We start from the raw sequence: 22,002 nt of genomic DNA on the forward strand, positions 1-22,002 counted from the left end.
GTCAAGACGGGAGTCGGTCAGTTGCCCAACTCGCCCCGCCGCACTCCCAGGGGGGCCGCGTACACGCTACCTCCAGTGGGGGCCTACAAAAACGGCGGGTGGGGAGCGTGGCAGGAAAAACAAACCCTCTCTGGATGTAGCGACAGCACGGGGGCTCCCCCACGCTACAGTACAGGATGTCAGGTGAGCCCACAGACAAATCCAGCTCTCCAGCACACCCAGGCCCTGCAGAGTGAGCCCAGGGCCTCAGCCGCTGCCCCCCCCCAGCCGCAGTCGGGCCAGCCACTGACCCCAGCAGACAGGTTGACCACCCAAGGCGAGTACCGGGCCTCCCCAAGCAGTTCTCACCCACCCCCGGCTGCACCGGTACCCAGACACTCTAACCAATGGGGATGACAGTCCCTGCTTCAATGTCTCAGTCAGTCCCGGTATGCTGCAGAACCAGGCAGAACCAGGCAGGCAGGGGTTCCCCACACTCAACTCAGCTCAGGCCCCCTCCACACCAACAGCCAGGAAGGATTCCAAAATGGAGGGCGGGCGCAAAAACAGTGCCGGTGATCCCGGTCCCAGAGGGGAAAATAGTCTCTAAGGGGCCCCAGCTCCCCACTCACCGCCAACCAAGGGGGATGACAGCCCCTGCTTCAGTGTCTCAGTCAGTACCAGTATGCTGCAGACCCAGGCAGGTAAGGGCCCCTCACAATCCGCTCAGGCCCCCTCCACACCAACAGCCAGGAAGGTTTTCAAAATGGCGGGCGGGCGCCAATACAGTGCCGGTGATCCCAGTCCCAGAGTGGGTAATAGTCTCTAAGGTGCCCCAGCTCCCCACTCACCGCCAACCAAGGGGGATGACAGCCCCTGCTTCAGTGTCTCAGTCAGTCCCAGTATGCTGCAGACCCAGGCAGGTAAGGGCCCCTCACAATCCGCTCAGGCCCCCTCCACACCAACAGCCAGGAAGGTTTTCAAAATGGCGGGCGGGCGCCAATACAGTGCCGGTGATCCCAGTCCCAGAGTGGGTAATAGTCTCTAAGGGGCCCCAGCCCCCCACTCACCACACCACACAAGGCTTGTCCTGGACTCTTCAGCCGGCGCGCAACTCCGGAACTCACACGGCTAGGCCTCCCCACTGCAGGGCGGCCGCCTGATCAAAATGGCAGGCCGCCTCCGCACCTTAGGAGCTGGGGGTGGCGGATGCGCTGATAGGCCGCCAATGGTCCCCAATCCGCAAGCCAGGCGGAGCTCTCCCATCTCTTTCGCCGTATCCCGCACCCCCAGCAGACCACTCTCCGGGGCCAACAGATAACAGCCTATCACCACGGCTGATCCGCCCAGCTCCACCGCAGCTCCCCGGCAGAGTCAGTCAGATACGCCGTCTTGGACAGCCATTCCGCGTCGCCTCTGCTCAAGCAAGTCAGAGTCACGCCAGCACCCGCTCTGCCCCGTCGCCTGGTTGTCCCGCTCGCAAGCAGGGCCCAGGGTTCTCCGAACCATGCCAGAACCCGAAGGGCCTCAGACCGCACCAGGGATATCTACTCGCCGCCAGGTAATGTCGCTTCTTCTCCGTTTCGGGGTTCATTGGAGCCTAATGTGTGCTCCCAGAGACGACGACCACGCAGGGGGCTCGCTCCACGCCCCCCGCTGCTGCTGGACCGCTTAAATCACGGCAATAACCTTGGTGGCAGGCCGGAGCTCCCGTTTCACACGTCTCACGCTATTGCTGGTCAGGCCACGCCCATTGTATTGGCAATTTTGAAATAGTTTTGCTTTAAAAGTTTTAGTCCTGCCCTTTTAGAACTTTTTAGGATTACATTTCCTATGGAACACTCCGCAGTACTAAAATGTGTTCAAGCTGGTGTATAGAAATTCCCATGGATTGTAAATGGAGACTTTTATCTATTGCTCTTTTGCCTTATATTATATTGTTCAACTTTTCATTGACTTTTGCAATCCGATTGCATTGCATTCTATTCCAGTTCTGTAGATTAATGATATGCAGAACCATTGATTATATCTATTTACTGATGATGAACTAGTGGCATTGGTCTTTTCTTGGGCACAAAAGCAGGTTACAAAAAACTCCTTCATATGTCAAAAGCTATTGATTGCCTTTTGTATGTGTCAGTGGAATTGCAATTCTAATAAAGGACCCAAATAGTGTAACACATACCTGGATTGCTCTCCCGCTGGCAGATATGAATGCCTCCACTGTAGTTGTGTAGTCTCCACCTGCAAATTTCTCCTTCTCAGTCTTCCTTCCTTTTACAACAGGGATTGCTAGGAGTTCTTCATACACGCGTGCATACAGGTCCAGGATCTGCAGAACCTTTAAAAAATGCATTAACTTTTAATTATAACAATTTGTTACATCTTCCATCAAATCAACAATTTATTCTAACAAATATTTACACATTTCTGTATTGTATTATTTTGTATAGTAATTGGGCAGCAAAATGTCCGCTTTAACGAGCTACAAGGGAACTGAGGGGAGAGGATGGGTTAACAGAGGTGTTCAGAAGATGAATAGGAGGCACAAAAAAGCACAGAAAAGTACAGCATCCTAGGATCGATATACAGAGTGGAACAGATGCTCCTCTATTACTCAACTGACCTTCCACTGGCCATGTCCAGGATAAAGATGTAAGGAAATGTTTACACATGGATGAGCTTTGGTGCTGTATAGATCTACCACCGATGGACAGCTATTCAGTTTTGGGAGACCAACCTCAGGCATTTGGAAAAGTGAGAGGGGACAGAGAAGGTAGAGATGTGAATGATCACAGAGAGAAATGTAGATTAGACACATGATCTTGCATTAATTAGTTTAGAGTAGAAAAAGTGAAGGGGTTGTGGCTTCTTTGCTATGGTCTATTTTTTAAATCCGAGCAGGGCAAGGACCACATGTTTTTGGGAGCACTGTAAATTGTTCTGCAATTTATCAGAAAGACCCAGAGAAATAGTGCAACAGGAGAGCTGAAACAAGATCGGTCTGCAAGCTGTAGTGCAATCCTATGGGACATTAGTAGCAAATGAGGTTATAGTAAAGTGGTGTTAAAAAATAAAACTGAGCCTTTGTATCTACATTCACTTGCAGCATGAAGAAGAGGTCAGTGCCCTAAAGTTGTAGCAAAGCTGCAGACATATTACTTGGGGTCTCACCAGTGTGATGGCCACTGACTGTTGGGAGAAGGGGGGGAGTGGGAGATGTCATGACCCAAGGCATTCAGACAGATGGTTTTTGCTTACCCAGCACTATGACGATTGCCATCTCCCTCATTGAGCCTAATGTGTAGCCTAAGGTGTCATCTACGAACATAAGAACGATTATTTCATAAATGCATAAGGCAGCAGATGTTTTCAGTCACAAAAGTGTTGAAAATAGTTGGTAACAGGACCAAGAGCCCTGTGGCCCCCTAGGGTTACCCTGGTCCTCAGACAAAACAAGAAGGGTGCAACCAATGAGGAGCTGTGTTGTTATCTGAAGAATCCTTCAGATGTTGAAGAAAGATACTAGGGTCAAGTTGGTCCAAGATACAGGACAAATAAATCGTGATCAAAACACTCATTAGGCATTGGCTGCTTCCTACCTATTTTACCCCTTTGAGATCCATGAATGTGGATTAAGTAAAATTTTGAGCAAGAAGCTGACTGATACTCACATAATAAACCATTCAGTTTGGGGTAGACAGAGAACTGTGTGCAATAATAGTTTTTTTGCTTTGGCCACCTAAGGTTTGGGAAAGGTCTAAAGCTTATAGGAGCTTGCACAAGGCTACCTGCTGATTGAAGGATGAGTCAGCAGGCCAATACAAACCAGTCTGCTGCTGCTGATACCTTAGCTCTAAGTGGGCATAAACCTTTATACTGGTTACTCACTAAACACAAAAAATTCATGATCATGTGTCTGTGTGATCATTCACTTCTCTACATTTTTAGTCTCCTCTCAGTCTTCCAAATGCCCAAGATTGGAAACAGTTAATTCTTTGGTTGGAGCAAACTCAAAATATGTGGTCTAGTGTTCGGGTGATCCTGATGGGCTGGTACAATGAGTGATCAGTATTTACAAAGAGGGCATATCTGAGACTTCTGATATAATGGATTTCTTCTGAAAATGTGGCTAATTGAAGTAATTAGACATTTGTTGTACTGCTTCTAATTAGTACAATTTTCAAGCTTCTCTCTCGAACGAACACCTCACTACATATATACACATAAGATTTACTAACACGAACACATCTTAATTTTTCAACCGTTAGTTTCCTTTAAACAAAGGTAGATTTTGTTAGTAAAGGGAGGACTTTAAAACATACTAGAATTATCACCTTTGAGCTTTTTGGTCAACTGCACATGCAAAATGTGTACTTGAAACTGTTCACTCAATAAGGTTTGACAGCAAACCTGCTCTAAGTTTTTAAAATCATGGCATCATGACCTTAAATTTTACCAACTGATTGAAGGTAGAACGGCTGGGCTCTAGGATATATTGTTAAAATTGCAATAAGTGCTCTCAAATTAGTCAGGTTTCATTTTTAGGTTTCACCTGCATTGCTCTTGAGCTGTGCTTGAGAAATCTATTGCTTTTAATATAAACTTAAAAGGGACTTACATCCTGCCTACTCTCTTTCCTGGCTTCTCATTGGTTCCAGCAAGTGCCACTTACCTTTCTTCCATTTTTATTGGTTGTAGTATATTTTCCTGCATTTACCAATGCTTGTTCCACGTCTACTTCTCTTATCAGTTTTCGCCACCGAAATACTGTTAACATCCGCTTTGGTGGAACTATATTGTTTATAAAGTTTTGCCTTTTACTCTTGCAGCATATTTATATAACAATTTAAGTGTTTCGCATTGAATCATAGGAGGTTGCGCGGCACCGCCAAGGCTCGAACAGGGATCCCCAGCTCTTGAGTCAGCAGCTCTGGCCGCTGCCCCACATCCTCTCCACTCTCATGTTATCTGTCAGGGAGCTCTTTCCTTCTCCCGGAAGATGATGGATGCAAAAAGCTGTTTATTCATTACGTAGGTGAAACCGATGCATTAACAATGTTTGTTCAAGTTTCCTTTCAGGTTTGCTCTCCTGTTATTTCAACACACGATTGTTGTCACTTAGCAGCATCTGTTTACAGTTTATTTCTTAGGGGACAATAGGATCAATACAAAGAATCTTTTTACGTAGCAGGACTTGGACGAACAAGGACATCCCTACCTAATCTCTTTCCATAATTAGATCGCATTGGCGGCTTCTCATTAATTACTTCCACCGGCTGGTGAAGACAGAATTTCTTCTTTTTAAACAGACCACAATCCACGGATGCGAGTCGGAGGTGCCGTCTGACGCCTCCCAAAATATTGCTGCAAGTTGGATGCCCATATAATAGGACCCCAGGTCAGTGGCTGTCACCTTCCCCCCCTGTCCTGATGAAGACCTGCCTCTGATGCCCAATAAACTGCACAATTGTTAAGGGCCGAAACTTTATTGTCTCAATTTAACACGCAATTTCCCAGACTTGAACAGAAAATCATAACTACTGTTGGGATTTATGCATTGAGTTCTGGACTTGAAAGCTAAATACCTTCCGTGTTATATACATGTTATTTATGTCACATCTGTACAGCACTGTCACATATCACTACCAGTCACTAATTGTACATCATAACCATTGGTTCCTTTGCAGTATGTGTTTTGTCACAGACCGCCATTTCATTGATTTGCATACATACAAAGATAAAGTAAAGAAATTCATTTTTTACATAAACAAGTTGTTCCTCTTGGTGTGTTTCTTGTATATATGACTAAGACATATTTTCCTTAAATGTATCGAATACCTTGTGCAAATCAGTTATCTACCCAATAGAACCACTGTTTTCTTTAGTGTTGTCCCTTAGCAGCATCTGTTTACTGTTTCTTTCTTAGGGGACAATAGGTTCAATACAAATAATCTTTTTACTTAGCATGTTAACCTTTCTCTTCACACCAGAGGCACTCTTTTTCAGAGACACTGAGATGGGGGAAAAAGCATTGTTTTCTTGTTTTAAACAGGTTATTTCCATTATAATTTGGCTCTTCACAAGGCTGACAAATTTACCTTTGACTAATTTGAGACCATAGCTTTGCACCCATGGTTGAGGATCAACAATGTGGATTACGGAGGAGCTTCGCGGGCAACTAAGATGGCCGCGTGAGCTCGGAGCTCCGAAGACCTCCCGATCCTCCGCAATTATCCTGCCACCCATCCTGTCCCACGATTGTGGGAATCTATTGATGAGCCGGTCCTGAAGCGGCGCCCGCTCTCGGAATGAAAATCCGACATTCCCGGACTTAGCTAGCTCGATGGAACCCTGGTGGCTCCGCCTGCGTCATTGGTGAACGTCGAGAGGTACAGCGGTGTCTTCCCGTGGACCTCCCTGCCTGCGCTTTGTCTCCCCGGCGAATACCACCGGAACCTGACTTCTACTGCTGAGCGCCCTCCTCGGTGGACTTCGGAGTCCCTATCACGCTTACTGTGGGTACATTACACGTCTTCTTCACCCCCTTGGACCACCCTGCCCGGGCGTGCCAACATGGCGGGCAAAGGGGACTCGGACAAAGGCAAGGCTCAGAGAGTCAGCAGAAAACCGGCCCAGTCCCAATCCACCATCCCGGAGCGATTTTCCCAGTCTAAGGGATCGCCGGGACTGACGGGCCGCACTAAAGACCCAAGAGGGGACGAATCCCCGGATGACTCCGAGATCACGCTCCGGGATGTGATGGGTGCTATAAATGGGGTGAAGACGGAGATGCACGCCCTCCACGAGGCGCTGTCTAGCAAGGTCGACTCCCTGAAGATCGAGTTGAACCTCATCAGGACTGACCTCGGAAAGACCAATGACCGGGTGAAATCATTGGACCTCAAGACATCGAGCCTGGTCAATGATGTGTCCGACATTCAAACCGAGGTCCGCGATTTAAAGATGGCGAACGGACTGCTGGCACGCCGACTGGACGACTTTGAGGGTCGTGCGCGACGCCAGAACGTCCGCATCACCGGAGTACCGGAGAAGGCCGAGGAGGACTCGGCTGAACTTTTTGTCGAGGAGCTTGTGGTCAAGAACCTAGCACCGGGGGGCCTGAGCAAGTTCTTCTCGGTGGAGAGGGCCCACAGGATACCGGGTGGGCCGCCGAAATTGGGCGTTTCCCCTCGCCCCATCATTGCACGACTTTTTAATTATAGAGACCGGGACGCTATCCTGCAGGCATCGAGGACCGCGGGCCCGCTGCGCTTCCAGAACTCAGACGTCAATTTCTTTCCCGACTTTACCCAGGCGGTGCAGAAACGACGCCAAAGTTTTGCTGGGGTAAAACGAAGGCTAAGAGACTTGGGAATGCGCTATTCCATGCTTTATCCGGCCAAACTGCGGATTGAGCACAATCACCGGACTCTGTTCTTCGACTTCCCGGCCGCGGCAGGTGATTGGCTTGATACCCTGTCCCAGGAACGACCAGACCCAGCGGACCAGACGGAGGAGACCACCGGCAGAGCGGACTCTCAGGAATGACTGCCCAGACTTCAGACTTTCTGAGGGGGGGCTGCTGCACAGGGCATCGGCTGGAGATATTGCTGCTATTGGTTTGAATATCTTTGTTAGTAATATGGGGGATGACGGGTGGGGATAGGATTCCTCCTTTCTCCTCTGTGGGACTTCTTGTAGATTAGTTAAGGGGCGACAGGCACACTGCTAGTTGGGGTGGCTCTTAGTCTAATGCAGGGGTGCAGGGTGGTGGGTAGTTGGGGTGTGTTTTTTCTACTTTTCTTCTTGTTTCATTCTCTGTACTGGCTGAGGTCTCATTGGAACGATGTGATAACATTGTGGACATCATTGCGGGTGGGGGGGAGGGGGCGGAACGTCCTTGACGATGGGGGGTAAATCTCTTAACTTGTTGAGTTGGAACGTGAACGGGTTGGGGGACCGAATTAAAAGGGGGATTGTATTGCAACTGCTCAAACGTTGTTCGCCTGATGTCGTTTTCCTGCAGGAGACCCATCTTGTGGGGAATGCATGTAAGGCTTTGAATAGACGGGGGTTCAAGATGGTGGCTCATTCGGGGTTCTCTACGGGATCCAGAGGGGTGGGCATTATGGTGCGCACGTCCCTCCCGTTGGAGGTGGAGTCTACACTTGTTGATGAAAGGGGCCGATATGTGGCGGTGGTGGGCAAATGGGAGGGACGCACTCTAGTTTTGGTTTCTGTTTATGTACCTCCGGGGCTGCAGGAGACTACTTTTCGAGATCTGGGTAGCGCCATCTTAGATCTCCCTGAGGGACTGCTAATCGCGGGTGGAGACTTCAACTCTGTGGTATCTGGGGACTTAGATCGTTTTCCTTCCAGAGACCTTCGTGCTTCCCAATCCTGGCTCCCAGATTTCCTAAGCTCCATGGGGATGATCGATTGCTGGCGTCTATTGCACCCTACCCAGCGGCAGTATACCTTTCTCTCGGGCGCCCACGGCAGTCTGTCTCGTATCGACTACGTCCTCACCCCAGCAGCCCAGGCACAGTCTGTTTCCACCGCTCGTCTCTTGGCCAGGGGCATTTCGGATCACTCCCCGGTTTGGGTGTCCTTCGATTTTCGGATACCCACGACCTCGCGAGTGGCTCCGATTAATCCTTGGTATTTTCGGGACCCAAAGACTAGGGATCTCCTAGCTAAATCTATAGAGCGGTACTTTGTTGAAAACACTGGCTCGGTCGATTCTGCTGTCTCCCTATGGGAGGCCTTTAAAACTGTGCTTCGCGGAGAGGCCTTCTCTCTGATCGCGGAGGCCCGCAGGCGACGGGATGAGGACGTGGTGCGGCTAGAGTCCGAACTCGCTAAATTGAATTCCCAGCTAGCTCTGGGGCCGACTCCTGAGCTACTGCACGCCCTCTCCCTCAAACAGTCCGAGCTTCTGGCCACTGCAACCGACGCGGCGAGGGCCTTGAGCAGGGAGCAGCAGGGCAGGATTTATGATTCGGGAGACAAGGCCGGTAAGCTTTTGGCTTGGCTGGACAGACGGGAGCTCGCGTCCCGGGTGGTCCCGGAGATATTGGGTGACGATGGCCTGGTCCTCACAGACCCGGCCGCCATAGTTGGGTCCTTCGCGGAGTACTTTGAGGCGGTTTACACGTCTGTGACTCCCCTACCGGAATCTGCTTCGACTTCCCTTTTGGAAGGTATCGAGCTTCCCTGCCTCTCGGATATCGAGCGGGAGGACATGGACAGGGACCCGACCGTGGAGGAGGTGGCGCTGGCGATTCGATCGTTGCGCTCCGGCAAGGCGCCGGGGCCCAATGGCATTCCCGTTGAGCTGTACAAGCTCAAGGCCGACACGGTTGCCGCGCCCCTGCTTGATATGTTTCTTGAGGCCCGCGAGGCCGGAGAGCTCCCGCTCGACCAAAGACTCTCCACTATTGTGGTGATACACAAGGAAGGGAAGCCACGTGACCGTTGCCGTTCGTATCGACCCATCTCACTTTTAAACGCCGAACCCAAGATTCTGGCCAAGTTATTGGTCAACCGGCTGGTGGGGGTGGTCTCGGACTTGGTTCATCCGGACCAGTCTGGGTTCATACCACACCGTAACACGGCCCTCAATCTGCGACGATTACACGCTGTCGTGGCGCTAGCACATTTACTAACTGAGCCCACAGTACTCGCCTCGCTCGATGCCACTATGGCATTCGACTCGTTGGAGTGGAACTACCTATGGGCGGTGCTAGCCAAATTGGGGTTCGGGCCCGCTTACATCGGCTGGGTCCAGCTCCTGTACTCGGCCCCGATGGCGAATGTGGCTGTTAATGGTCGGTTGTCAGCCTCCTTTGCATTGCGCAGAGGCACCAGGCAAGGATGCCCGCTATCACCACTCCTGTTCGCCTTGGCACTTGAGCCTTTGGCGGCGTGGATCAGGACACATCCCGATGTCGCTGGGATCACGTGGTCTCCGGGATTTGAGGACCGGGTGTCGCTCTATGCAGACGATATCCTTCTGTATCTTACCTCCCCCTGCCGCTCGCTCATAGTGGTGTTTGACCTGCTGGGTACCTTCGGAACCTACTCGGGCTTGGTTATCAACTGGTCCAAGTCCTCTCTGTACACGCTGTGTGGAGACACTCCGCGCCTCCCCCGTGGCTGCTCAATACAGATTGCCCAACAGGGCTTTAGGTACTTGGGTATCTACGTGTCGCGGGACTCCCGAGCACGGTACTCGCATAACCTGCTTCCGCCTCTGGCGCGGTTGCGCCAGGATGTGGAGGGCTGGAAAAAACTGCCGATTTCCCTGATGGGCAGGGCGGCGCTGTTCAAGATGATGGTGTTGCCACGATTCCTTTACGCACTACAGAACACCCAGGACCCTGTACCGGCCAAATACTTTGGAGAGGTCGAATCCTTGCAGCGAGCATTGCTGTGGGATGGAAGACCACGGATCTCTCTGGTTAAACTGACCATACCGTGCTATGACGGTGGTATAGCCCTGCCCGATATACGGCGTTATTACTGGGCGTCCCAACTTGCGGCAATAAATCACGGCCTCTATGGCCCGGCAGTCAGCCCAGGCTATGCCATGGACCGGGGGCTCATGGCCGATGGGAACTACTATAGGGCGCTATACTCCAAGTCTCTGGACCGGAAGTTGACAGGTCCCACTAAAACGGTGGTGCATTTGTGGCGGGCAGTCACTAAAACTCTGGGCTGGCAGGGTAGGGTTACCATGGCCACTCCACTGTATGACTCTGATATACTGGGGAAGCTGTGGCACAGCAAAGGCTTTGACAGGTGGGATACCATTGGTATATCGAAGGTGGGAGACGTGCTGGCCGGGGGAAGGATCAAGTCATTTGATGCACTGCAGTCTGAGTTCCAACTGGGGGCGACGGAATACTTCCGATATGCGCAGCTTAAACATGCCCTCTCTTCCCACATACCGGCGGGGGAGACGGTACCTGAATCGTCACCCCTGGAAGATAGCGCTGTCCGGCATATGGCCGTCCAGCACCCTATCTCCCTAACCTACAAGAAGCTCATTAACGTGCGCGCTGACCTGCTGCTGCGATTGAGGGAGCTCTGGGTGAACAATGGCATAGAGGTGGATGATGAGGAGTGGCAGTCGGCGATCTCCTCCCCTAGGGAGGTGGCCATATCGGCGCGGCTCCGCCTTGTCCAGCTAAAGATATTACACAGGGTTTATGTCACAGGCCCCAGACTCATAAACATGGGGCTCTCACTGGATGGTATGTGCCGGAGAGGGTGTGGGATGATTGCGACCTTCATGCACATTATATGGGAGTGTCCTGAAGTGACTCGATACTGGGCACGTGTGCACGAAGTGATGAAGGAAGTGACTGGTGTGGCTTTACCCGCGGAGGCCCGGCGCTGCCTACTCAACATTTGGGGCCCGAATGACTACAACGTGGCCCAGACCCGCTGGGTCACTCTGGGCAACATGATAGCCAAAAGAGACATTGCTCAGAGGTGGGGCGCGCCAGCTCCTCCATTGCTTAGTTTGTGGGAAGCCAACATGGACTGGTGCATGCTGCGCGAGAAAACGGTGTATGTGGCCAGGGGCAAACCGAAAATGTGGAGGTCTGTGTGGGGTGCCTGGAACTCGTATCGAGGTGATATTTGTGCGCCCCCTGTGGAGGTAGACCCCGATATCCATCTGTCTCTGTAGTGCCCCTTACCCGTGGTTCCATGCTGGTCATCCTGATGCACTACTCCCCACACGACCTGTTGTTGCTGATTGTATTGTGAAATGATTAGGGTGTGCAGCCCCTGATCTCTCCCCGTGATGCAAACCCACTGTCTGTGATCCGTCCTCAGCCTGCTTCCTTCTTTTCTTTTTCTTCTCTCGTTCTTTCTCCTCTTCACTTTATTTCTTGCAGTTCTTAATGTTCACTTGGTTTATCTAGTCTTATGTTCCAACATACTTGAAAATTAAACCTGACTGCTTCTGTTTACTGTTTGGTACACGAATACACCTGTTACCTCAATGCTGCCTGGCCTCCGGGATGTATGGCTGAATAGCGGTGTACCTTTTTTCTACAAATAAAGGTTTTCCAAAAAAAAAAAAAAGAAACAATGTGGATTCCTGTAAAGCACCTGGAATCCAACATTTCACACTGTGCTGTTTTTTCCCATTGTTTAGGTAATCAGAGTTGCTCGTCTCTTCTGCTATTAACCAGTTTTGAGTTGACTGCCCTCCATGTTTTACTCCGGCATAACAGCAACCCCTTCAGCCTCACCAATCCCAGTGATATCCAAAGAAGCCTATTAGTGATCCTGATGCTAAGGAAAAGCAGTTGAAGCTCACATTATTTAGCACCATCAGCATTGGGGGGCATCGCTTCAAACCATTTTACAAGTATATGAAACAGGGACAGTTAAGACTATCGACTAGCAAATAACAGACAAGGCTCTTCCTTGGGGAAGAAGGCAGTTTACTTCGCCAATGAAAGTAATATTTGTCATTTGAATAATGCTGGGTAGATGATCAGCATTAGCACTTGAAGGTTCTCTAAAGAGGCCTCATATCAGCTTCAAGTGATGTTTATTAAATCTTTCAGGCTATGGGTACATATTTCTGTAGATGCAAAATTCAAGTTTATGTTTGCTGGGCTTCCTAATTAATTTGTTTTTTACTAGTAAAGGTGTCCATGATTTCCGGGCACAAGATGGTTTTTGCATCACCATAAATATAATATCCATGATTAGAATTCCTATCCAGTTGTGTGAAAGAATGCTTTGCCTAAGCGCGTTTAACAACACAGGTCTGTAGAAATTCAGTTCAAGAATGCACATTTTCTAGCAGGGATGATTATTGTTGATGTGGTATTGAATCCATGAGTAAGCACCGAAGTGAAAATCACACAACACAGGTGACTGACAGTTACTCTGGGGCCTGAGCCTTCATTGGAAAAGCACCCCATCTTCACGCTTTTTTTGTTCATGAAATGCTGTGCTCTAAGCACTTATTTTTTTTGTGTTGTAATTCTTTATTAACATTTTGCAAGAGATTACATCATGTAAGCAGTAGCATTGACCACACAATTACAATGACCGGTTAAACATTTTAATGAGAAATTTACGTGATATGTGCCTCTTAGGGGCTGAGAGAAGCATACAATGGTATAAATCGAGGTGGGGACGGGAGGGGGATAAGGAGCCCGTGACACTTCACTGTTACATAGTGCTAGAGCGTAATTCCTAGCAGTTAGCAGCTCATGGTAGTCCTTTAAGTTGAAGCCAGAACTGGTGCATCCAGGCTTGTGGTTTAAATCAAGCACTGTAGTTCCTCACGTTACAGCCTCTTACCTACATCATTTACCTCCCTGACTGTCAAACTGGGGAAGTTAATCGCAAGTACTGCCTTTCCAAATTAACATACTTTGTGTGTGTTTTTTTAAACAGACTTACCTCCTCTGCTGCCTCTTCGTAAGTGGCGAATGCTGTATGCCCTTCTTGCCAAAGGAACTCACGGGTGCGTAGAAAAGGCTGAGGATGCTTGAACTCCCAACGCTGAAAAGAGGAGAAGTATTCCTTTAAAACAGAACACCAACATCGAAAAGGATCTGCAATCTTAAAGGGTATTGAATCATACCCTCGGCTAAAAACTACTAGGAATAAAAATATATATCTAAGAAATTTTAATTTCACACTTCACAAACCAAACAAACTGCGCTCAATGGAGCAACACTCTGAGTACCGAAAAGTAAATTGTTCTTATTAAATCACACAATTACAAGTCTGGCAAAAAGTGCGTTGACCTACCACCACATTACACCACTGGTTTAGTTTGATAGGCAGGTCTCGATGTGACTGCACCCATCTTGCATAAGCGGGATACATGACTATAAAAACATAAAACACAATAAAAGTTCAGCACAACCACAGGAAACTAAAGTCAATGAACGCACAGACTAAACATTGCAAACATTTAACAATCATACAGGTAGGTTCTTTTAATACGAGGATGTCACACAACAAAACACATCTTAGAAAAAAATGACACTTCAGAATCGAGACGTTAGTAAATAACAGGACGCTTTTAAAACAAGCATTGAAAATGCAATAGGTCTCGCCTTTGATTAAGTTAAAGCCATTTGCTATGCTAATGGTATCTTATAGCAAAGCAAATGGCTTTAACTTAATGAAAGGCGAGACCTATTGCATTTTTAATTTTTGTTCACTTTTGTCATGCAGTTTGGCCTTCTCGCAGGCTGCCAATTCAGAGACACTGCAGGATGTCCACTGTCCAGTTGAGAGCCCCACAGAGGTGGCAGAGAGGGGAGTCTTCACAGACAGCTTTCAGAGCCCTGAAGGTGTCACATATGCAAATTAGAAGGGCCTTGCACATTCACTACCGGCCCAGGGCCCCAAAAATCCTAAAACCTGCCCTGCATGGAAGCAATAAATAATCCTCAACATGCTCCATGCAAAACTGCAATAGCATATTATTTCTTTAATTACAAATGTCAACAACAAAAAAAACTCTGGACCAATAACTAGCCAGCCCCTTTTTCCTCCGATATACTAAACAAGTATGCATAATTGCCTTTGAAAGAGAAAGTACTACTCAAACTAGCTCTAAAGACCAAGACCTTCAAACATGCCTTCAGAATCATACACAGTGGTATATTCTGTACTATGTATATTGCCTATTGTTCCCGTGATGCCTGATGTACTACTTCCTCCGTAATGTGACTGAAATGCTGATGCTTATCAATAAAAAGGTTTACAAACAGAATCATACACAGTGGATATGAAACCATGCTACCCCCTGATTTTGAACAAGCGGGAAGTAAGTTAAAGGGTGTGAGGTTGGCCCCAGGGCCAACCAAATCAGTCATGCATACTCTGCATTTTCTCTATGTAGGCTGCATGAAGCCTACAAAGAGAAAATGGCCTCCCCATAGGCGCTTGTGGGGTCGGCGTCCTGGCCAATCACAACGCTGCCATTCGGGAGGAGAGGGAGGCTGCCTGCTTCCCGTAGAAGCAGAGAGAGGAGACGCGACGCGGGACCAGAGTCCAAGGTAAGTAGATTTTTTTTTATTAACCCTGCATCCCCGTTACGCAGGTTCAGTATTAATTTCTCTTAAACAGGCACACACTTTAAGGCTTTGGAGGAGCAGAAACAGCCACCCTGTAAGGAGCCTTATGAGGCGTCACAAGTGGTAGGATCCAATTGGGGCTTTGCTAAGTTGGTGGTTGTGTGGGGGTCTCAAGGAAGCTGTGGGGAGGGTGGCAGCTAGGCGAGCATCGTTTGGCATCTAAGGGGATTATGACACCTATGTGAATGGCAGGTAGAGGCTTTGTGGCTGTCGGATGCTGTCTCAAGGTCTTTCTGGGCAGTTTAGAGGTTTGTGGGGGGAGCAAGCATCTTCTTGTGGTCACGTGGGTGCTTATATGAGCAAGCAACATGAAGCCCTGTGAGTGAGGTTAAAATGAGGGCCTGTGGGGCTGGCCATGCAAAGGACAAATTGGGCTATATTAGGGTACATCTGAGAGCCACATGAAGGGGCACTAAGCACTAATGTTTTGTAGCACAATGCACCCACAGATTCAATTGTTGTTTCGCACATTGGTTCTGTTGCCTTTTAGACTACATACCTCTAACGAGTACCTTTATTGACACTGCTCACTCCACAAAATGCATCCCTGGGAATCAACAAAAGGCTGATGGTATATGTAACTAATCATGGGGAATACTTTTCTCGATCTCTGAAGAATAAGAGACTAGGTGGGCCAGCGGCGATTCAGGCCTGCAACCTTCAGGATGCACACAGTAAGGGCAAACAGGTCACTGCATGCAAGCTGTTTTTGGTTGAAGACCAGAGATTGACCTCATACCACGTGTGTCTTTTTAGCCACTCAGCAGTTGTGGCCTTCTTGACAACTCATGCCATGCATGCACTGATATGGGAGGCTCACCTGAGCTGAGAAGTAGCTGATCGTGCGCATCCTCCTGGGAGCTAAAGTTCTCGGCCAGGGCAGTGGCAGTAGGGCAGGTGGAACCCCAGGCAGGCGTTGTTCAGCGCTTCGCAGGTGGCCGCCTTCTTGCACCGGTCAAAGTAGAAAGAATAGTTGCCAGCTTGGGTATCCGCTGATCGAGGCAGCAGAAGCACCAACACCCACAGCAGCCAGAACCCCCTCGCCAGGACCTGCTCTCCCCTAGATATGTTGGGGGTCCTTTTCTTTATGTAGGCAGGACCTCAGGGGTCCACAACTGCAAAAGTACAAAGTTTCTGGCTCATCTCAACCTGAAACACAGCAGCCCTCCAACATCCCACCTTCTTTCCTGCTGGAAGGACTGGAGAACCCCGAAATCCAACAAGCTTTTGGGCGCCCTCGTTCCATACCGAAGGCCCCGAAAAGTCTTGTCCCACTTTGCTCTTCAGTGGAAGATTCTGGGATTCACCCAACCCAAGGGGTCTCTGGGGTTGGCCCTCCTAGTTTCCCATCGGAGGCTTGATGTACCCACCAAGTCCAACTGGAACCAGTCAAACCACCTCGAGACCCATCAGAGGTCCCAGGGAGATCCCTCCAAATCCTTCCGCCTCCTGGTAACGTCACTATTCTCTCTGGAGCCGAGGGATCCTACTAACCCATCGGGCCCAGTCCGTACCACCTCACCCACCATATGACGGTGCAAAGGGAACCCCCCACAGCCGTTTACAGCCCGCTGGGCTTCCATCTCGCTACCCATCAGCGGGCCGATTCTCATCCTCGTGCCAGCTAACACTTCGAGGGGGGCGAAAAAATCTTTAACAGGCCGGCGTGGGAAATACGGATAACCTCGGCCTCTTGGAGAACCCTCACCACCAGGAGATCCCCTCCAGGGCAGAATGAGGGCCTTCGGCCATCCCCACAAAGGTAGGCTCGCCCCCTTCCCCACTTCCAAGCTCAGTGGAACTTCAGGGCCAAACAGAGGTTTCTCTGTGCCATCCTCGCAGGTCCCACCGTAGGTGCTTTCACAGAACGAGAAATGGCTTTCAAAAGCCAAGAAACGAGCACTGGTTTTTCCCCTTCCTTACCCCAGCATCCAGAAGAAAAGTCTTCCACGCCGCCACTGATTTACCCTCATACAGAAGGGAACAATGTCCCGCGGTCCGCCTCTCCACGTCCCCTCCTCAGCCCTCCAAAAAACCCTCAGTGCCGCCGTGCAACTTTCTCTTCAAGATACGGCCGCTTGTCCTCGGCTTTAGTTGCCCGATCTTCCGCCTCTGACGAATAAAAAAAAAAGTGGAGATAACCAACTTTCCTTAGAGAATTTTGTTCATAACGTTTGGAAAGTTAAGTTTCGTCCTCCTCAGCAACTCTGTGACTCAGTGTGTTTTTCCCCTCTCCCCATCCCTCGCTCCATGGCGAGATTCTCTCAGGAATGCAACATGTTGGAGGCAGACTGAAGAAAGACAAAAAAAACCAGCCTTTCCCATCCCCCTAGCGGCGCTCCTCCCCATCCCCTTTAAGAGAAGTGGGTGGAATGGAGGGGGACGAGAGGGAAAAAAAGCAAAACATTCAGACGAGGGGAGTTCAGCCTCACAGCGTCGAGTACTTTTTTTTTTTTTAAACATGTAAATAACAAGCAAATAGCAAGCATTTGCAATGTAATCGGTCCTATTGCATTACAAATGCTAAAGTTTAAAACTGAGCGCGGCGCAGCTTCACGAACACCGCGCTCGGTTTCTTTATATATTTCTTAACTTTAACACGGAGCGCCGTGTCGTTGAAGCCGGCGTTGCGCTCAGTGCTAAAGTTAAGAAATATATCAATCAGAGCACAGTGTCCTAAAAGTGGCACCGCGCTCAGTTTCAAAGTTAAAAATAACTCCCAGCCGGAATGACAATAAAAGTACTCACCCTGTAATTAAAGGAGATAGTAACACACCGCCAGTAAACAGTCCAATCCCGGTGGGCGGGCCAAAAGGAGACAAGGCGGCAACAAGGAGGGACTAAGACGCCTCCTTTACAATCAGAAGCCAACGTTTTGCATGGAAGATGACGCAAGCGAATGAGGGAGATGGGCGGGGCTTCAACTCCGCCTCCAAGAGCTTCGGAATCTGTATTGATTCCAAGAAGCCCTTGTATGACGAGAGCAGCGCATGCGCTGCTTTCACCAGCCAAGACCTAAAAATAATGCGGAATACAAAAGAATGTATTTGAAAGGAGAATATAATTTAAAATAACTGCATCAACAGATAAAAGTGGGTTCAACAATTTGAGACGCTAACTGAGTACCTGCATCTCATCAATAAACAGATACTGGCAAGCCAATATGTTTTGCCTATGTCAGGTAAGGTGAGGTGGGACTTTATCAATATCTTGGGCATGTTGTAAAGCAGCACAGCTAAAAGTAAAAAAAACAAGCATTGGCATAGCCAATAGGTCTCGCCTTTGAGACCTTGTAAGCAAAAAAAAAAAAAACGGAAATGTAAGACTTCACGTTTACATTTAATGCATCCTAAATACGAAGTAAATGTGTAGTCTTATACTTCAGTTTTTTTTTGTTTTTTTTACTTACACCTGCCACTGATGAACCCATGGCTCTGGCCATTGAGTCTAGTTTATCCATGTCTGCCCGGTTAATGAGCCCTGAGGAAGGTTATTCATCCTTGACAACCTAGGCAAAATGATCAGTTGTCCGCTAAGTTTGGCACCACTACGGCAGCTGTGTCCCACTAGGCGGGGGTGCCTCCCTAGCACGTAGACAGAACTGACGGAATGTCAGGCTAAGCTGCCAGAAGAAGACTTTTTCATCAACAGCCTCCAGCTTCTTTGATTCCCTGTCTGGTGATGCCTTTAGGACAGTGTGAGGTTTCTGCTTAATGGAGGATGCAGCCTGCAACTACGAGGCTTTGTGGAGAGGGATGCACAGACAAAGGGCGAATTTCTGGGTGCTAACCCACATTTTCTGACTATGAAGAAATTCACTCTTGTGGTGGAAGTAGGCTCTTAGCACACTGCCTTAATGGGGTCCAACAGTGCCTCACTGAAGGACAAGAAAAGGCTTCGCGAACATTGCTGTTGATTGCAGCACGTCTGTTAGAATATTGGTCTTGGCCGCTACAATTGGGAAAGCAAATTCCAGGACAGTGGCTGCCCCTTTTGGCACAGCATACAATGAAGCCACCTCAAAGGGAAATGGCTGTGCTGGACAGTCAATTTCAGTCTCAGGGGATGTGTCCAGACCACTCACATTCAGCAGGGCAAGGTAGTCTGCTGTATCAGAAAAGAAGGGTGGCACTAAATTGACTTACTCACTGCTGTCATCAGGTTATGCAAAATCATCTCCGACATCTGAATGGGGTTGGCACCTATGCTGAAAAGATCTTCCATTGTATGTCAAAATGACAGTGAGACTTCTCTTGCTGTACTTGCAGTGCATATCTTATCACCTTCACTAACCTCTGGTCCGCTCTCCGGGTACGAGGACAACAGCTATGAAAGTACCTTTGGAGTGGCTGCAAGCAAGTTTCTAAGTGGTGGAGTGGGCCAAGTTTGTGATGGAGGCATTCCATGAGAACCAGCAGGGTAAGATTGGTCCCACAACCTCAAGTTGTAATTTGAGCCAAAGGACCACAAACAAACCATGTACTGGTCCGAAATGAACAATTGTCCATTTCAGATTTAACAAAGAAATTACTGTCAAATTGCTGAACAAAAAGTTGCACAAGGAGATTGGAGTCGCATCGAAGGGCCAAGAAAAAAAACATATGCTGGTGCAGCAGGGTTGGGGCTATATGGCTCCAGCGACGTCACCATGGCATCACTTCTGGCACTAAAATTGAGCCAGCGCCTTCCACTGGTGGGGAAGAGCTATGGAACAGGTTCCAGGTCAAGCTTGATACATGGGTATATTAAGCAAGTGCAAAATTTGCAAGTAGAAGAATCCATCAGAAAGAATGAAACAGATATGAGTTTGGACCGTCCATTAGATCCTAGCTTAACTAGAAAATCATGCCAACCAAACACAGAACAAGATGAAGAATTTAAATGCATTTGTGAAAATCTATTACAAATGAGCAGGTAGGATTGGTTACCGGTTTCACTTGTAGGTCTCACAGCTATTGGTTCAGCCAGCTCGGTTTTTCCAGACCTTGTGACCCAAGCAACCTACAATGGAAAAAAACACTTCATGTGGTTGGTTTGAGGAATTTTAATATTTAGAACATTTTTATCTACAAGAGCACATGTCTAATAATCACTCTAAAGGACAGTTTCATTGTCCAGCATATAAGACGAAAAACATACTCATGTTTGGTACATTAGGTGCTAGCTCTGCTAGGAAACCTATTCTTGGGATCCCATAGCACCTAATATTAACACTGCAGCATCCTGCATGAGTAGGGTTGCTACAAGGGTCACAACGCTAAATTATGAATTAATTAAACAGTTACTCTGTTGGGGCACCAACTGCTTGTTCAGGTATCAAGAACAAGCAGTCAAGATTTACTCTAAAAGCTGCAAGGGTCCTGAAACTCAAACACGGAACAACAAAGCAAACAACAATCAAAATCCTCAAAGCCCATCAACAAAGAAAAGTATATTTTGTCATAGGTTGATAAACATTGCAGTTCAAGTTAGGACTAGAAAAGTAAATCAGAAGGTGCTAAGAACTTCTGGACCGTAAATGTTTATATGGCTCACACGTGGCGAACACTAGCTTTCAAGTAACATTAGCCCTATTACGTATTTTATGCATTGGGTCTGCACTTTGATCGACCCAGAGTTCTTCAGAACTTGGCTGTTTTTTTTGCCTCTTGCACACTCCTTTTCCCACAAAGGTACCATGTTTGTGCAAGAAAAATAGAAGCAAGTGACTATGGCTCAAGTCTGTTCCTGCCAAGGGTACTGGCCTTCAAAACTCAGTTGGTGAAAAGCTCAGCCGTTTAGATTTTGCAACTGAAAAAGTATCACAAAAATCCGTAACCCAAAAAACACACTCTCCAAAAAACAAAAACCTCATCCCCCATGAAGTCAGTGGTGTAGTTCCAAGCTCTCCATCAGTTCAGCACAGTCCTAGTCACTGTAGTCTAGCGACCAGTTGAATATCGGACTGTGGCTAGGTAAGAATGCTGGAATACATGCAGGTGGTCTTAAATGTATATAATTTAATTATCTCCATCAAACATACCTTACCCCCATGAAGCTCACAGCTATTTCGTCCCAGGTGTGGTTTGGAGTACGTGGACTTCTACCATATGATTTGGTCATGCACAGGCATCCATGAATTCAGGACATCAGTGGTGCAGAGGCTGGCCAAGATGCTGCAGCAGAACATGAACTGCTCTTTGGAACTGTGCTTTTTGGGGTACTTCCCTAGACCAAAGCCCAAGAAAGTGGGGGGGGGGGGGGGGGGGCGGGGGGAACAGCTTCATTGACCTGGCATTAGTGCTGGCCAGGCAGCAGATTGCCATGACATGGAGTTTTGGCGGTGGAGCCATGACTCGTTTGGAAGCCTCAGTTAAAGAACAGGCATGGGTGTAAGATTTGGCTCTCCTAAGGGAGGAAGCAAAGGGAGTAAGGAGACGTCCCAGAGGTATTAGAAGCTTTTTAAAAACCCAGACAGAGGGATTGGGCCCTCCTCTGATGTATCATATTCGGGACAGATGGCGAATCACCTGCCCGGCAGACCACCCGATTGATCTGGCAACGCAGCATGGGTAGGAGGGTGCCCTCCGTGGGGGATTGGAGACCGTACTGTGAGTTGGCCTTTCTTTGGGGCACTAATCCCTTGTGATTTTTGTACATGTCATCTTCCGGAGTGTATGTTTGAATACCCTGGAAGGTCCTCTTGACCCTGAATGGGACAAGTAAACTCATTGATTACTTTGACCCACATTTCAATTGTTTGGTTATAGTTTAAAGTAAGTTCTGTGCGACATGGAATATTGTACTAAGTTTATCCAGAAACAATGTGATATATGGAGGGTTTGGCTCTTAAAGAAAATGAAAATCTAGCCGATTATGAAGACCTGCTTAAGACTTATTGATGTAT

At 48.3% G+C, this 22,002-nt stretch overlaps 1 protein-coding gene across 4 annotated transcripts in view; it reads right to left on the reverse strand.

Moving 5' to 3' along the window:
• Positions 1-22,002, reverse strand: part of EPRS1 (glutamyl-prolyl-tRNA synthetase 1) — a 470,400-nt gene that overhangs the window by 133,425 nt on the left and 314,973 nt on the right. For all 4 annotated transcript variants that reach the window (XM_086927918.1, XM_086927917.1, XM_086927914.1 and 1 more), the window contains 4 exons: positions 20,045-20,117; positions 13,777-13,856; positions 13,423-13,524; positions 2,165-2,320 (listed from right to left, as the gene is read on the reverse strand). In XM_086927918.1, the coding sequence (XP_086784044.1) occupies positions 2,165-2,320; positions 13,423-13,524; positions 13,777-13,856; positions 20,045-20,117 (411 nt within the window). The remainder of the gene's footprint in view (positions 1-2,164; positions 2,321-13,422; positions 13,525-13,776; positions 13,857-20,044; positions 20,118-22,002) is intronic.

The sequence above is a fragment of the Lissotriton vulgaris genome, chromosome 6, assembly GCF_964263255.1.
Source record: "Lissotriton vulgaris chromosome 6, aLisVul1.2, whole genome shotgun sequence".
Classification (NCBI taxonomy): domain Eukaryota; kingdom Metazoa; phylum Chordata; class Amphibia; order Caudata; family Salamandridae; genus Lissotriton; species Lissotriton vulgaris.